Below are 18,476 nucleotides of genomic sequence, written 5' to 3' on the forward strand. Positions count from 1 at the left end.
AAATAAATCACTTTATGTGCCTACATTGGCTGAAAGTCTACCTTTGACTGTACTGCCTGTAACTGAAGGTTTAATATCTAGTACATATATATAGATGTCTAAATTTATGCTTCCTGACCTTGAGTTGTCCTCAGTGTTTCAAAGGACCAGTGGCAGATATGAAAGCATTTAGCTTACACAGCAGCTAATGCCTGCAACTCCTCAGCTTCATGACTTGCATGACTGATCTGGCCTTTTTAAGTGGTCTGCCCTTCCAAAGAGATATGATCCTATGGGAATTCTTTGAACACTTACTTCTCATATGAACAGATCCCACTTCTGGGTAGTGACCCAAACTGACATATCCTCCTGCTCTGCTTCTGCTGCATGAACCAGTCTCATTGCTGTGACTCCCTGTAATAATTTCCATCCAGGAGACAGGTGTATCTTTTGTTTCAAAGGATTGCGTGAGAAGAATTCAAGCTGCTGCTAACATCTTAGGGTATTGTTACTCACATAACACCTTAAGAGAGCTCTGCATTAAGTTTTAATACATCACTTATGATCTTTGCTTTCATTTTTCAGCGTTGTTAAGATTCCTTTGCAGTCTAAGTGTTTTGCAGTTCACCTGGCCTGCCACATCTGTTCCTCCTTCAGAAGAACTGGTCTGTTACTTCTGACAATGTGGCCAAGGTGTCCTTTTGCCAGAACTTGTTTGACACCAGCAATGAAGCAAAGGGACCCTGAAATGTCACTGACAGCCATTTTGGCTGCTTCAGTGCATTTGCTGTTCTTCCACCAAGTGTGATCTAATGGAAAGCAAAATATTCTTATTATAGCAAACCATAATTCACTGGCTGAACTCTCAAGTGTATGCAGTGACCAGCATGACAGCTTTAGAGCAGCAGCTGGGCCAGGAATCTGTTGGCTGCACCATTCTCCCAGCAACATAGGAAATAACTGTTTTCCCCATCTGCTAAATGTCAGTAATTTAAAAAATGTGTTCATACTGCACTGGGATGAAAGCAAAATATGTCTTGCAAGAACTTGTCCTGAGCTATCAGCATTTAGCAGACTGGCTTGGTAAGCTGAAAAGAAATGTATTCCCTACCCTGCACGGGTGGTAAATATTAAGTTATGTATTTAAGCTGGAATAGGTCTGACAGAGGAGACTGAAAAACTTTCAGATAAGTTGATGGTGAGGTCATGTAAACATGCAAACCAAGTCCCTGGTGTGAGCCAAAAACATGAAAGATGTATGTCCTCCCCAGTCAAGACTATGTCCTTTTCCCTGTGAAAGCAGGGATGGTACTCTCTTGCAGTGAGCAGAAATTCATTCTGAATCCACGAAATATTTCCCTGATGGTAATGGTGTCAAACCTCATGTACCATTGTGCACTTTGATTTTTTTTCAGCTCATCCTTGTTGAATTGCACTCTGCTTTTTTAGGGTCATGGCACCAGCCTGTTGGGATCGTCCAGAGGTACGAATCTTTTCTCCCAGGATGTTTATGGACAATAGACTGACATGAGAGAAGAGACAGGGGCCAGACCACTGCAGAAATAGATATTTTTACATGACATAATAACTCATGACTTGAACGTTCTTCCCCTCTTTCTCCCGCTTCCCCGGAGCCGCCGGCACAGCTGGCTGCAAGAAGCCCTCGATGGCTTTCCCGGTGCCTTTCCCGGTGTCTTTCCCCGGCCCTGCCGTCAGCCTCCCCGGGCCCCGCGTGTGTCCGCACGGCCCGTCCCGCCGGCCCTGCTGCGCCCGCGGGCAGCCCGGAGCCAGCCCTGGCCTCTGGTGCCCTCCAGTGTCTCCTACCCGGAACCATTCGGCACAGCAAAACCCTTTAGAGATCCCGCCTACAGGGATGATCCTCGGGATGCGAGAGCATCGCGTGCCGAATTGAGGACTGAAACGAAATGAACTGGGCAAGCCCTGTGCCCTTGACTAAAGGCAAGAAATAGAAGCGCCCAGCTGACATTAAGCCACGCTGTGAAAAAGAAGCTTTGCTACATTCAGTAAAGCAACGTGGTGTTCCTGGTTATCAGAGTAACAATCTGGAGTGCAGCCTTATCAAAGATATTCCCTGCATAACCATCTACATCGTAGCTAAAAGGTGACATTACCCGATGCAGAATGAAAAGTTTTGATTTGTTCTGTGGCCGCTTTCACTGAAAAGAACATAAGTTGCAGACTGAAAGACCTTTAATCTGAATTTATTCTCTTCATTTAGAGAAGTAACTTCAACAAATTTACCGTTTGGCTCAGCATAATCCCATACACAAATAACACAAAACAAAAGCAGTCTGTTCGATTTGGCTGTTTCTAATTAAATTCAGCAGAATTCTGACCCTACTCAGCTATTCTCACATCACGACAGAACCCAGAGTCTCAAGATGGGTCGGGCTGAAAGAGACCACAGGGGGTCCTGTGGTCCAGCCTCCTGCCTAAGCAGGGTCACCCTAGAGTACATGGCACAGAATTGTGTCCAGATGATTCTTGAGTGAGGGACACTCTACAGCTTCTCTGCAACCTATTCCAGTGTGTGGGCACCTGCACAGTAAAGTTCTTCCTCATATTCAGGTGGAACTTCCTGTGCTGCTTAGGAATTTTGCATATAAAATACATGATGTCCTTCAACTGAAAAAAGAATACGGTGCCATAGGCTTGAGTAACATTTATCTTATAAGCATTCCATGAAAACAAGCAGCATACTGATTTATAGGCCTCCACATGCTGGGTTTAAGGTGCTATCATGGACACCATAAATCTATGCGAGACCTAGAGCTAAATTATGGATTTAAAGAATTATTTAAATAAATTATGAATTTACAGAAAACTAGCTTTCGCTAAGTAAATATTTCACTCATATTATTTAACTGTTTTTGAAGGAAAATTATGACATAATAAACTATGAAATATAACTGCAATACAAAAAAAAGTTTTCTCAAGCCCTTAAGTGATAAGGCAAATATAAGAAATAAAGGATCCAGACAGTTTCTCCTTTAATACATGTTTACTTTAGCAATGCTGGCAAATAATGCATTTGTCAAGACTTGCTTAAAATATTTTTGCTTTTATATCATAGTATAATTGTAACTCCTGTCTTTCTAGCAGTTTTTACAATACAGATTCATGGCTTGACTCTTCAAAACCATCCTTGAATTTTGAAGCAAAAAAAATATTACTGTACAGAAGAATTCATTGGTTGAAAATCATGAGAGAGAAAGGTCTGCCAGCCTGGGATTGTGAGGCTGAGGACTAGGCCTGGGAAGTGCAAGCATCCTTGAAAAGTGCAGCCAAGGACCTAGAAACCAGAGACATCCCAAGGTACCAAGAATAAGTGCAAACCCAAGAGACTGTAGTGACAATTTACTGTCTGAAAAAATGAAAAACAACACAGAGATATAAAATTGCTGTTAAAAATCAGAAAACAGAATTATCTATTGCCTGTTAGAGGTGAAAAATAGAAATTAACATCATTTATTAACTGCTCAAAGCAGAATCTCCTCCACACACTTAATGTCTCTCTGTTATAAAATGGACTAAAGTTGTCTCCCTGTGAGAACTTCCCAGCTGAATCCCACAAGAACTGTTCATTCTCTTGGACTCAGTGGGAATGCTGGCTGACTCCAGACTGTCAGGGATCTGTTTTGAAGAGAAACTTTCTGTTGTCTTACTGCTTGGGTCTTTCTTCCCTTCTTTTTGGGATGGTTGGGCATGAGTTTGTTCCTCCCTTTTGGGCTAGTTTGGCTTCTTCTTAAGACTGCCTAATTTGCTGAATGCAAATATATATATATTAAGTATATTTGACCAGTTTGTTTCAGTGGCAAGCTCTACATACCTGCTTGGTTGTTGCTCTCATCAGGTGTACTACTGTACTGCTTGATGCCAGTATTGATTGACACCATACTATTGACTGATATTATTGATTGCTGATAGTAATTGCAATAGCTTGACACTCATATTCATTAATATTCACTTTATTAATCTTCGTATTAGCTGTAATAACTATTGGTATACTTGCTAGCAGTGATCTTTGTGGTAATCTGTAATAAAGTAGAAAACTTAAGAGGAATAAAGCCTCCATGACCTTGTGTTATGGAATCTTAGGAACCCACAGTAATGATGTCTGGCACAGCCACAGGCCAGGTAAACCTTCAGGTTGTGACCTATAGGATCACACTTTGAACCAAATCCTTGGTGTCAGAACACAGGGAACTATATTTGACATCTCAAACCCTCTCATCTCTGGCACAACTTAATTGCTCCTCAGAATTTGGACTAATTTTTTTCCTTGAAATTTAGGTGTTTTTATTTTTGGTACTGTTAGCCATACAATCCAAATGAAAACACATTCAGTTGCTAGTCAGACATCTGATTTATCATCACTTCTTGTTAGGCATTTTGATTACAACAAAAGACTGCGAAATTGATTGTAAAAAAGCAAATTGTTGTCTTTGTTACAAAATGGAAAAGATAAAAGTGGCTCCAGTGCCACATTGTGCAGCTTATTGTGAAGGTGGTTTGATAGCCTGAGTGTAACAAACATTCCAGTTGGCTGATATGAAAGCAAGGATCAGCCCAGGGCTCAGAAAACAAAGCATATTTCAACTGCAAGCAGGCGTTTGTCAGAAGGACAGTCTCACAGTTTCCAACTGATTTTACAGGAAGAATAATTTGTTTGCGCCATGTGTCAACAGCTTTATTTAAAACACACAATGAAAAATACCAACATGCTGTTTTCCTCTTAATGACAACTTGCTGCACTACAAATTTTAGTTTTTAAGTAGTAACATTCTCACATTACACTTACAGATTTTTTTCTGTTGTAACATGTTCCCTTGTGTTATCACAGTCCATCTTTAAAGGGCACACTTAGAAAACCCTTCTGAATAAGCAACCTAACACTTATAAGCCAGAAAAATGCTTTATACAAATAAGTTATATTTTTTTACTTTTCTTGTCAATAAAGGAACTGCTAAGACTGCAACTAGAGCAACAACATCTTCCTTTCACAGTGTGTCTAAATGTGTGTGTTCCCATTCTTACCAACAGAAATTGCCTATATTGTTATTGAAAATTTTCATTGAGACAAGTATGTCTTTCACATGGCAAAACTTATCTGGTATTAACCAAATCTCTCACACCAGCTGTATAGAATTGCACATATTTTCCTTTATTCTTTAGAGAACTTCTGGGAACAGAGCACTGTGCATGATCACCCTTGCAAATGAGCACACTTGCAAATGAACTCATTTCTTAACAAGGTTGTGGGTTTGATCCCCATACAGGCCATTCACTTAAAAGTTAGATGCTGTGATCCTTATGGGTCCCTTCCAACTCAGAATATTCTGTCTGATGTTTCACCCTTTTTTATCCAGAAGGAATTTCAGAATGTGTCCTTTTCTTTATTGTGGCCACCAGCAATGAGATTTTTACAGATTCACAGTTGAGCTTTTATGTATGGTTCATATCTGGGCATCTTCTTTGGTGCTGATAGTCACCCAGTCATGGGTGGGATAGACACCAGTCATAAGAAAAGAGAAGTCAAAAGAGACAAGTGATCTTCCTCTTTCAAGGAGAAGTCAAAGAATAAATCTGTGCATCACAATGTTTTTGAGTACTTACACAAAGCAAAAATATGAGACAAAAAAGATGTGAAGATTCATTGTAAAAAGGTCAAGAATCTATAATAAGACTACTGGCTCCAATTGCATTCTCTGAGCAGGTGAATTTGGACTTTGAAAAAGATCTCCCAGCTTGCATAGACAGTTAAAATGGACTGAAAATTCAGTTCAACTGAGAATTGAAGTTACAATTCAAAATTGAGCTTTGCCTTTCTTCAGGAAGATTATGAAAATCTCAGTTATGGAACATAAGCTAGACTGCTTATGGAAAGATATGTGTCAAAGTAGGTGCTACTTTCCAACATGTTGTTCTCAAACATCCTTGAAGACTAAGAACAAAATCTTAGTTTGCTGTTGGATCTAAGTGGCTCCATTTTGGCCTTTCCATGGACTAGAGCACCTCCCATCCTGTGTGTTGCACAAAACCCCTTTGGTGTATGCACAGGATTTCACTAAGCAGCCATTCCAGGGAAATATTATCCTTACAGAGTAATTGAGTCTCCAAAAATGCCATGTTCTGGTATGGTAAGTGAATGGTAATGTTGAGGATCAGTCTGACAGCCTTATGTTGGCTTTAATTAGACACTGATGCTTGTCTGCTCATGGATTTAGTTCTTATATTTTATTTTTCCAAATATAAATCCTTAGAATAACTTCTGTAGCAGAAGCCCCAGTGAATGCCAGAAGGTATGCATGCTCATACAACTATTTGTGTGACTGCTGGGTTTGCAACTAGAATCATCAAGCCCAGCTGCTGTTAAGGTGATACTGCTCCTAAACCCAGTATGATTTGGTAAGTGTTAGAGCTGTGAGATAAACTAATCTAGGTTTCAGGATAATATAAATGTTCTTACTCAGTAATTTCATTCATTGCATCCTTTCTTCTGCAAGAACTGCCAATTAAAAATCTCAGCACAAAGCACTTTTCAATACCTCATTGAGCTTGGTTGATGCTAATTTTGCCTGCTTCCCTCTTTGAAGGATTCAGGTTTACTGGACTCTTGACTGATCCACAGATGATCCTACAGGTTAACTTGAAGAAGAGATTAAAGATCATAATCTTGTCTTTTTTAAGAACTAAACACAACGTTTTCCTTTCAGCACAACTTTCCAATAGTAAGTTCCTCCCTCACAATCTCTAACACACCCTCCCATGCACCTAAACAGTCAGGCATAAACAAGAAAACAAACCCTTGCAAACTGCTTCTCTCACAGGCTGAAGAAAGCTTATTTTTTAGATTTGAATTTGAAGCACAGATGTCAACTATAAAATGCATGGGTGTTTTATACAGAATTTTGAGGATAACAACTTATATTAATTTGGGGTTTTGTTTTTGGTTTTTTTTCCCCTACTACTAGTATAGCATTAAAGAAGATCCCTGTAGTGCTTTAACAGTCTGCATCTCATACAGTTGAAGTCCTCTGCTCTACTTAATGTTACTGTATACAGTACTTCCTTGTACTTTACTTCTTTCTGGTATATACAGTATTTCAAGTTCAACTGAGATGTCATTATTAAACATCTAGAGATTGAATATATGGTACCAGACAATGAAAGAACACCATCCCATAAAACAGAACATACAAATAATTTTCACAGTTCTAACAAAAGAAGGTCATATATAAAAATGTCACAAATAGCTCAGTACTTAGTATGAATTCAACATAATATTAAGTCCAGCTAACAGTGTCACATATTAAGGGCCAAATCCTGGCTCAATATGCAGTTGAAGCCTAAACAGATGTTTAGAGAAAATAATGTAAAGCCAACCTGTAGTGTTATATTGGTAACAATACCATTGTTAATCTACTTAAGTTTTTTGGCCTGAAGTATGTACTTAACTTGTGCTACAGAAGGAACACATGGCCAGTGGTATTTGGCTCCTGTCCTAGGACAGGTATTCATGGATCTGTCACGGCCAAAGGCACTGGAGCCAGAGGAGCAGTCTTCCTTCTGGGTATGACAGTTTTATCTACTGTTCTACCAGAATTTGGCCAAGAGTTCAAAATCCTGTACATCTTATTCAGTAGTCCCACTGAAATCAATGGAACCTTTTTTGTGAGTAAGATGAAAAGGATTTGGCCCCCAAAGTTTTTAACCCTTTAAGTAGTAAGAGAGAAGTTTCATTGCACTTAGCCCATCATTCATAAATAATTTACTACTCAAAAACAAGATGGTTGTTGATGTACATGAAGTGCTAGCTCATCAACAGGAAAGCATGCAGCTATGTCTGACTATTCATGGCATTTTGGAACTGAATTTCTAAAGGGAGAAAGAGACACATGCATATGACAGTTTCATCCAATGTCTGTTAGAGGCCATAATAGTTGTTTTTTCAAGTCATAAATACAACCTTATGGATACCTTATAAAAACGACGTAACTACACCATGTATAGTTGTTATAACTGAATGTGTATAGGTGTCTTCATTGGACTGGATGGATAAAAGATTTTACAAAAAAATGTTGGAACAGATAGTTATTTCTAAAGAGCTTTCTAAATGTATCCATGTGGAACACATGGTCATGACTTGGGAAAAGAGAAGTTTTTTCTCTCCTTCAGGAAAAGCTTTTGGTAAGTGGAATGGGCAAGAACAGAACTTTCCTACTCAAAACAAAGTAATGTTATTCTGTTCCACATCTGTTATTATTCGAATTACACAGAGTCAAGGACAACTATATGCCAATTAAATGAATCAAAATTATATTACAGTGCTACACTGACCACAAGTCATTGGTGGCAGTATATTCTAATAACATGCAGCACTCAAAAACGCAACTTGAAATTTAAAATTGTGTAGCCAGGATGCAAACATGAATGCTAAGGTGGAACTGGAAAACAGGACTGAGTACCATGGAGTTTAATCCCGACCGACAGAGTGAATGACTTCATCTCTAATACCATGTCATGCTCATGCTGATTCTTAATATGCAGCTTTAACAAAGCTACAAAGAGCTTGGGTGCTTGTCTCAACAACATCTGCACTGACAGACAATTTTATAGTGTTCCCTTTTTGCAAATGAGATAAAAATTTGTCTGTCTCATAAGCATTGCCAAGAGCATGGCTTCTCATTGGCACTAAAGCCTAGAGATGTCAACGATAATCTGAGGAAACTGAATGGGAAGCCTCACTGAATTGTTTAAGGTGAGTGCCCTTCTGGTTATATTAAATCATTTTAATTCCTTGTATTCCCTCTTTCCTCTCCATCCCCCTTTATGGTGATGTAGACATTTTGTACTGACAGCAGCCCTTTGGTGTCAAATCCCCACCGGACATGATGGGCTGCATATCCCTTTGGCTATGGGAATAGGATTAGGTTTCATGCTTAATTCCCCCACTTTGTGCTGAAATCAGGAAGAAAAGTTCTTGGAAAGTAAACTAAGTTGAGTGAAGACTCCACTCTGTTCACTGGGAAAACTTCAACACAGAGTGTTAGTCTAGCCTTTGGAATAATATGAATGAAATCTCCATAAAAAGGGCTGTAATGAAGGCTTCAGAAGAAGATGCATAATGGTATGCGCAGGAGAAGGTTACTTTGGGTGTTGTGCTTACACCTGGCAAGAAAGGTGTTTAAGGTATCTCTTTGTTTCTACTAAGGGAGTTTTCCCATGATTCCCTGTTTTCCACACAAATTCTAAAGGGCAAATCCTGAAGTCTTTATTCCATCTTTATTCCTCACTCCACCGGTTATTTGCTGGAGTAATGTAAGGGAGTTTGCTCGGTGCATCTTCCCCGTGTTCAGATGCCATTAGCCCTTGGTTTCTCCTGGCATGAACTCAGCTGCCAGGCTTTTCCACCCGGAATGAGAGAGGTGTCTCCCTGGCATGAGGAGGAGGATGAGGTGATGTTCCTTGCTGTGCACAGAGGCCAGGACAGCCACCATCTGACACCCAAAGTAGCCCCTTGGGGCTGGCCCATGGTGCTTATGGGAGCTAAAGTATTTTGTGGATCCAGATCTGGAAAGCCATGTCACAGCATTTGATAGAGGTATTAAAGCGTTCCATGGCAGAAGATGAGGAACTCTTTCTACCTTCTGAAGGAGAAAATGCTCTGAGAAGTTTTTGTGAATATCACTGCCCCAAAAGGAAAGTATGCGCATGCTATATTGTGGTAATTTTGGCTTGCCTTTTTTTCCCCTTCTGTTTGTGAAAATACAAATGCTTAGAAAAGAACAAAACTGATCAATTTTATGATATGGCAAATTTCTGATCTATATTGAGATTTATTACTAGTCATATTTGACTTTCATTTTGGGTTCTGAAAGTGTTTAAAACTTAGTATTAAAAAGCCTCATAACAATATTCTGAAGCAAGTTTATCTCAATTTTACAGGTAAGGAAACCAAGGCATAAAGAAATTAAATTATTTGCCACAGATATAGTAAGTCAGTGGCTAAGTCAGGAAGATAATGAAATTCTGTTGTTATGGGTTAGCTCTCTTTTCCTGCTAAGAAAATTGATCTTATCCTTAATGTGCTGTTTCATGCCACCTGTACCGAAGTTCATGAAAACTGGCCAGTTTGCACTGTTAAAAAGCACATTTGCAAAGCTAATGATTCTTTTTTTTCCATATAAGCACAAAAATTCTACTTAAAGGGTTAATTATATTGCTGTGCTGGTAAACATTTTTACTTATTGCAGGTTAGACCTGTCTTTATATACTAACTGGGACAGAAGAGACTGAGCTGGCCCTGGACTCCCTTGTCTTGGTGTTGGGCATAGATATAGTACAACAAGATACGCCCACAGTGGCCTCCGGCAGCTCGTCTTCCTCTGTCCATTCATTGAGATCTGGGTTATAGCACTGAATGCATTTTTTGTACTTTTTCTCTACTTCATTCCAGCCACCCACTAAGTAAATCTTCCCGTTAAGGGTGGAGGCACCAGCCGTGCTCACTCCGGTTTGAAGTGGCGCCACGTAATTCCACTGCCCCGTGTACGGGCTGTACCGCTCCACAGGGAGAACATCCACCCTTTCCGCTCGGCCCCCCAGCTGAGACCCCCCCATGACGTAGACCCTCTCCAGAAGGGACACGGCGCAGTGCCAGCCCCTCGGGGTGCTGAGGCTGGCCTTATCCTGCCAGCTGTCCTTGCTGGGGTCGTACATGCACACCGAGCGAGAGTAGGCGTTGTTGATGTAGCCTCCCGTGACCAGGATCTGGCCGTCCACCACGGCACTGGCGTGGCAGCACCGCGGCACCTCCAGCGGGGCCTTCAGCTGCCACTGGTTGGTGGCAGGCACGTAGCACTCGACAGAGGAGAGGCAGCCCTCGGCGTTGCGGCCGCCCACGGCGAAGAGCAGCCCGTTGAACACGTTCAGGCTGAAGTGGGTGCGCCGCTGGTTCATGTTTGCCAAGTGAATCCAGCTGTTGAAACGAGGGTCATATCTGAAAGGATTGAAAAAAAGACAGTCTTATTTACTGCTCTGCTAAATTTTACGGGACTCCTGTGCCACGGCTGCAAGAGCAAAGTTGCTAGGATTTTAGTTAGTTATTCAGCCTATTAAAAGTGTAATGAAACTGGTATTCCTGATTAAATTTCCAAATAAATTTAGGGTTTGATTGGAGAAAAAATATTTTTGTATCATTCAAACCTGTTATTATTTTAATGAAGTAAATCTAATTCTGTAATTTGATTCTGTACAATAATCTCATTAGAATACTGGGAAGAGATACTTTCAAGAGACAATAGAAATTTTAGAAGTTCTTTTGCAATTTACACCCACAGCAAAGATGTCTAAATTTACTCAGAGGGTTTTAAAAACCTTAGGTGGTGAATTATACTTATATCCTCTTAGTGCTTTCTAAATGGTGAATATGCTTTTCTCTCCGCTCCCATGGAGTAAGTTTTATGTGAAAAGAGCATCTGTGCTTTCTAACACCATTCCTATCTGAAATAACATTCTTTGTCCTTGACATTTAAATGAGCAACTTTGAAATATGGAAATGTCAAATTATGACTCCTGAAGATGACAAATGAGGTACATTACTGGACACATATGCTTCTGTTGCATGCTAAGGGACCAGAGAATCACATGAGAAAAAGACTATGGGAAAGTAAATACTAATTGTCATTCAGCATTGTCATCTGCAAGTCCACAGACATCCTGATGTGACTTGACATGCTCAAGGTTAAGGGCACAACGAGGATTCCCCCACCTCCTCCCTGCAACCAAGGTCTGCACTGAGGACACAACTCCTTGTGACAATGTGAGGCACAGCTTAAAGGCAGAAGGTCAAGAGAGCAGATATTTTTCTAACAAAGTAGATTACACAATAAAATTGATCTAGAGAATGTTCCTCATTCATTAACTTTGTGCACTGTTTGATGTCCTCAGGAGAAGCTGCCTGTTCCTTCTGGGAGCAGAAAAGGAAGCACTGGTAGGACTGTGGCTGTGTAATGCCATTGCAAGTCCACAGTCTGTTAGTAGATCAAAGGCAGATAAAAGTTTTCCCACCCCCAGCCTTTGTTTCAAGCTACAGTGCACTGCCAGCTTTTAGGCTGAACTATTAAAAAACTGCTACTGCCCATGTGACTTTGCATGTTAAGTGTATGCACTCTTCTGATCTTGCTATCAGTGCAGTCTTGGATGACTACAGATAGAAACTGCAATATTTTAGAAGCAAGGTATTATTTGGGGTACACTGTAAAAGACAGTCTTCAAGCAATTGTATCATTGTTTTAAAACTCTTGATAATAATAATAATAATAAAAGATATAAAATTCAATACAAAAGCTGTTGAAAATATGGTGAATGGTGAATAGAAAGTGAAGGCTATAATGTCTAAAAGGCGTTTTTCCAAATTTTCTCAGGCATCAAAACTTTCGAATATTTGAGAAGTCTCCTTAGAACGCCCCATGACTTCCTATTCTATTTCCTCCACTTGGAATAAGTTTTCTCAGTTTTTCCTCATGTCTCAGTGCGCATGTGCAACCATGGTGACATTTTTTGCCTAACTCCAGTTGCATATTTCTGTTCATTCAAAGTTTAATATAGAATAGCATCTATACCTCCCCTACCTTGTATCCCTTCTCTTTATTGAAGTGCATGACACAAATCAGCTTCGTCTATCTACCCGCTTTCTGTGAAATAGATACCTCCATCCCTTTTAAAGAAATAGCAGTTACCTGCAGAAATTGCTGACTGCATGCTTGGCTTGGTTCCTGGCATCATTCTGGTCTTCCCCACCAGCCACATAGAGAAATCCATCCATCACTGTGACACACTGATTAAAACTTTTAGCAGGCATTTCACTTAGCTTCTTCCATCCGTTTTCAGGATCTCTGTATAAGATGTCTCTGCTAAGAGACTTTTCTGTTAAAGCAGGCCGTCCCCCAACAGTAACTAAGACTCTGAAACCTCCACGGATCCTTGTTCTTCTGGACTGAAGTGTATTCTGGTGATAGGGAAGCAAGTGATAGTTCATGGCATCCACTAGGAGCTTATGGCAGTCTGCATCTTGCATCATTCTTGGCACAGTTTGAACATAGTTGACGAGGTCTTGGGCTGAGATGGTACCAAAACGGATGTTACTTAAGAGATTGGCAGCAAACTTTACTCTTTTTTGGTCAAATTCCAGCCATTTTATTGCAATCTGGAATGCAACGATTTCAGAAGGCAACTGTAAGTCATCATCTGCAAGAAGTTCATTAATCTGATCAAATGTAAGTTTTAGGAACTGATCAGTTTCTGAAAATTCAATGAAGTTGTCTTTAATAAATTTGTGCGCTGCTTCCTTGGTTGTTTTTAGTCCGTATGTTTCTGCAATATTGGCAATGTACATACAGTTCTCAACGCTGATTTCTTGGACTAGAAAATCACAGCACATCTTTGTAAGGGTGTGAATCTGTAGATAAATTGCTGTGGAAATAATACTACCTATTGTGTAAAGTGAGAGAGTAAGTTTTCCAGTGTAAGCATAGGTGATAACAGTAGCTAGACCCACTGGGGACACATCATTGAGGTCCACTCTTTGAGTGGATGGATCTTTCTTTAAGATGTTGTGAAAGTATTCACTGCTTGAAGCCATCACTACCTTATGAACACTGAATGATTTGGTTTTGGTACTGATAGTCAAGTCACAAAGGAAATTTTCTTGTCTCATTTTGCTTAGACCTTCCAAGAGGTTTGGGCAGTACGATGGGTCGGAAACCTCAGATGAGATGCAGCTCAAACCATTTCCTCCTTCCAAGAGTCCATTCAAGCCATTTAGTTTACTGAGGGGGCCATCTTCCACAATGATAGTTGTTTCGTTGATGTCTGCTTTGTTCTTTTTCACATTCTTCTTCTTGGGGGCCATGACTGCAATGAAATATTACAGCCAAGCACTTGCTAAAAATAAAATTAAACACCACAGTTGTGAAATTTAATAGCTATGTGATTATGCAACAAATCTAACCTTTGTCAAAATGTATAATGCCACAAAACCAAACACACAGGAGAATCTGTCTTCCTAAATTCTAGGTTGCAGCATGGCTGCTTATTAATAACAATCAACACTCCAACTGTGAAGAATATACCTACAAGTCATTCAGTAATTTCTTTTTGTTTTAAATAATAAGATCGTAAGTTAGCATTCATCTATTATCACCACATTCAGACAGTTAAATGAGTTTTCCAGAGTGTAAAATTTTGTATGTATTTATGTAAATCAGACAGGTTCTAGACCTGAATTCATTGGCCTGAAGCATAGGAAAAATACGGGCCCCCAACTTTGTTCATCCTTACTCCAGGGCTGCTACAGACTTACAGGTGAGTTCAGACTTTGACCAGGAAATATTAAGACTGGGAAAAATTCTTAAAGAAACAAAAGCCAGATGAGACATAAAGAGAAAGAGGATTTTAATATGCTGTCATATTGATTTTAGATTTAAGTCCTGCTCCAAACTGCTCCCAGATTTTTGTAACTTTTGGTTTTATAGACTGATACTGTTCTATTTCCTGTGTCAGATGTAGAAATACTTTCTGCTCATAGCATACTTTGATTGCTTTTCAGTATCAGTAATTTGAAATCTATAATTCTACTTTTAGGATTTTGTGGAGATTTAGGGAGAAGATGCCTAACTTCTATTTGAAAAAATGTCATAAAATCTATCAGGATGTGTTATTTTAAACAAGTTCTGCATATAAGAAGGTAAGAATCAGTCCCATAGTTATGGTGGAACACATATTTATATTATATATACCAGCTCTAGGCAAGCTCTTAATGAAGTAAAGAGCCACTTTCTTGTCAAGTGTGATGTGAGACAGCCCCTAGAAACAAAGGAGTTACTTCAAACAAATATATGTATATGCAAATATACTTGAAGGAAGGCACTGATCTTCAATAACACAATTTAAACAGAATTGTGGAGATCGGCATTCAAATAGATTCAAACATAGCATTTATCTCCAGGATATCCATTGATTTTAAAACAATTTACACATGCTAATTTTCTTTGTGATCCTTGCAGTCATAAAGACTCAAACATGAAGAAAAGAGAATTAATGATAAATCAAATGTCTGGTTTATTGTAGATAACCAAATACAAAGACTTCGGTTATATTTCAATTTAGAATCTCGGCACATCATTTCTTCCTTAAGCACACAGCATGTAACAAAATGGTAATTTAATTATAGAAAGGAATGGTTGCTGCCTGTGAGCACCAGCAGTTTTTTCTGCTGCTGCTGGGTGCCGGCCATGTGCAGAGCAGCAGAGGGAGAGGGCCATGTGTGCCCGGAGTGTCAGTGTCAGCCTGTGCTGACGCGAGCTGTGAGCCCTGCTCTGCCCGAGTGCCAGCATAGCAGGGGTCAGCTGTGCCCGGCTCCCGCCCCGGCTGCATTCCAGCAGCTGCATCTGTTGAGACCTATCAGAGTCACCTCCCAGAATAGCAGCCTCCCAGCAGCTTGCCATTTTAAGACAGGTTCAGTTGAAGGCATAGCTGGTGTTTTAGGATATTTGGCCGTTTAACACAACTTCTGTTGCAAAACCCCTATGATTTTGCAAGTGTCGAGTATATTTGTTGGCATGGAAAAAAAGTGAAACAAAACTTTTGCAAAACTTTGTATGTTATACACATAGTTATAGCTTTACATATTAATAGTCACTATCTTAAAGTTGGCGAAGGCATATTCTTTTGGCAGCCTTATCTGTTGTCCTAAGTATTTTTAGAGAGTTGTGCCTTAAAATTTTTAATACAATACATTTTCAACTCAATGCTTATTGCCTCACTGTATCATTGCAGAGCTCATTTAAATACAATATTTTAAGCTCTCTGTTCAAGAATGCTCACTGTCCGAAGTTTTTTCCTGAGAAACACTTTTTCATCAGCAGAAATTTCACAAGCTAGCTTAAGTGTACAAGCACTGTAAGTGACGGGACATGCAAACCTACTGAAACAAATCAAACAATCCTATGATAAAATCAAGGTACTGAACTTTGAAAACCCTGAGTGATTTGGTTTTCTACGATTGCTTGCTTTCACCTACTTTATTTTAGCTTAAGTACCAATCATGTCAAAGGACACTTGGGGTCCCAAAACAATGCATTTACCAACCAGCCTCCCCCCTGATTTAAAATGCCACCTTCTAAAAACTATCCAAGTGAGGACTTAAAAACCTCTTACCTCCTCAGAAAGATACTGTCCCAGAGCTGTCCGTGAAAATGCCTCTTCCTTGGAAAATGTGAACTCAAGAAGAGAGGAGTTGTGGGGAAAAAGAGTGAGAAAGATCAGAGGCCACTTAAGTCCCAGCTGACTGGTTTTCAGTGAGGCACTTCGCTGTCACAGCGAGCAAGAGAGACCAGAGTCTGTGCTCGGGTGCTCTTTAAAATGACCCCTCCTCTCCATGCCTTGCTCCCTGCCTCTGCCCAGCCACGGCAGCTCAGCTTCCCCGGGCTGCCTGGCTGCTGGAAATCAGGAGGACAAGCCCGGATCCTGCAAATGCACAGGGCAGGAAAGGGAGGGGAATGTGGAGGTAACTACAGCAGGTAACAAATGCCTCAGGTAAGTGTAGGGTAAACCACTGGGTTCCCCAGCTACCAGCTGGGAGCCTGGGCAAAAACCCGATGGTTAGGGAGGGGCTCAGGTTTAGACTGGACATAAGGATGGCACTTTTTATGGTGAGGGTGGTGAGGCACTGGAACGGGATGCGCAGAGAAGCTGTGGATGCCTCATCCCTAGAAGTGTTCAAGGCCAGGTTGTATGGAACTTAACTTTGTCTAGCAGAAGATGTCCCATGGCAGGGAGGTTGGAACTACATAGTCTTTAAAGATCCCAACAAAACCCATTCTATGATTAGTATTATTCTATGACCTAAAATAACCCACAGAAAACACCATGGAAAAACTGGCACCTTACAATTTCTTAGATTTTCCATGCTTAACTCCAGGCAGAGGAAAGGAGACCAGCTGATGGGGATTCAATCATGTTTTGTTTTGTGGGGTTGGGTCACTGCTTCCATAAAGACTTGCTTCAGCTTTCAAAGACTGTGGCTCACATCCTAATACATTTTCAGAGATGTGAACTTTGACCTTCTGTCTCTCAAGTGTGCATCCTAACTTGGGGGTTATACTGTATACTGGAATAATTTATCTGCACATCCTTGCCAGACAACCTCAGGAATAATACAAAGCCAAATCTCCACATCCCAGGAGAATTGCATCCCCTGGGAGAGATAAAAAGAGTGCAAGTGTCTGCATGGGAAGTGCTGAGTACTGGGGGATGTGGAAGTCTGAGAACAGGAAGATTTTCTCTTGGCTGTGCTTTGTATAATGCTTAATCATACAGGTTTATTTGGCTGCCTTCAGGCTCAGCTGGGTTTTTAAAAAAACCGCTGCAAAGTAACACTTGTCATTTTGACCAAAAGGGCATCGCTGTGTGGGTGGAGCTTCAAAACATCACAAGGTAAGAATGAAAAACAGAATAGGAAATTAGAGTCAGTCAAATGTGTGACATGAGAGTGAAGGAGAGGGATATAAGGCTCAGCCCTCCCAACAGCAAACCAGGCAACCAGCTTTCCTTTTGAAAAACAGGGTCACAGCTATGAAAAACTAAGGACAAAGCCTTGTTTTCATAGAATCATGGATTACCAGGTAGGAAGGAATACCAAGGATCACCTGGTCCCACCTTTCTTGGCAAAAGCATTGTCCTGACAACATGGTTCAGCAGTATCTTCAGGCAAATCTTAGAAGTGTCCAGCCTTGGGAAATCTGCCACTTAGTTCCCTGGGGAGATTATATTCTCATAGTGAAAAATTTTCCTCTTGTGTCAAATCATAATCTCAGAGTAATTTGTAGCCATCCCTCTTCCTCTTTTCCTTGTGATTTCCTGTAAAAAGGTTTGATGCTGGCCCAGAGCCAGGCACCCAGGAGAGTCGCTCGCTCACCCTCCCCTGCTACAGCTGGGCAGCGGAGACAAAAAAAATAATGAATTTTCATGGTGGGAGAAATATTTCAAGGGGAAACCAGGCTCAACTTAAGTTGCAAAGTGAATTTATTATTAACAAAATCACAGGAGGATAATGAGACATACAGTACGTCCTTAAAACACTGTTTCCCCTCCCCAGCCCCTGCCTCTTTCCCACCAACAGCACAAGGAGACAGGGCATGGGGGTTTTGGTCAGTTCATCATGGAGATTTTCTTCTGCTGCTCTGGGAGAGGAATCCTTCCCCTGTGGACTGTGGGGTTCCTCCCACAGGAGACAGCTCTCTGTGAACTGCCCTGTTGTAATATGTTTTTATGTTAAATGGGTTGTTTTCTTGTCTCCTATGCTAATAGTTTAGTCCTAAGTTATAATCTTCTCCCCTTCTTTCCCTGTAGCTGTCAATCCTTTCCTAACCAAGCCTTTTCTTCCAGATTTTTCCCTATCAATCTCCCAAGCT

General features: G+C 40.5%; 1 protein-coding gene across 1 annotated transcript; it reads right to left on the reverse strand.

The window, feature by feature from the left end:
• Positions 1 to 9,933: 9,933 nt before the first annotated feature.
• On the reverse strand, positions 9,934 to 13,915 carry KLHL31 (kelch like family member 31). Its single transcript, XM_063391838.1, has 2 exons — positions 12,744 to 13,915; positions 9,934 to 11,002 (listed from the first exon to the last, which is right to left on the reverse strand). Exons 1-2 carry the CDS (start codon positions 13,913 to 13,915, stop codon positions 10,270 to 10,272), a joined length of 1,905 nt encoding a protein of 634 aa, XP_063247908.1. The 3' UTR covers positions 9,934 to 10,269.
• Positions 13,916 to 18,476: the final 4,561 nt, after the last annotated feature.

Source organism: Prinia subflava, chromosome 2 (genome assembly GCF_021018805.1).
Source record: "Prinia subflava isolate CZ2003 ecotype Zambia chromosome 2, Cam_Psub_1.2, whole genome shotgun sequence".
Lineage (NCBI taxonomy): Eukaryota > Metazoa > Chordata > Aves > Passeriformes > Cisticolidae > Prinia > Prinia subflava.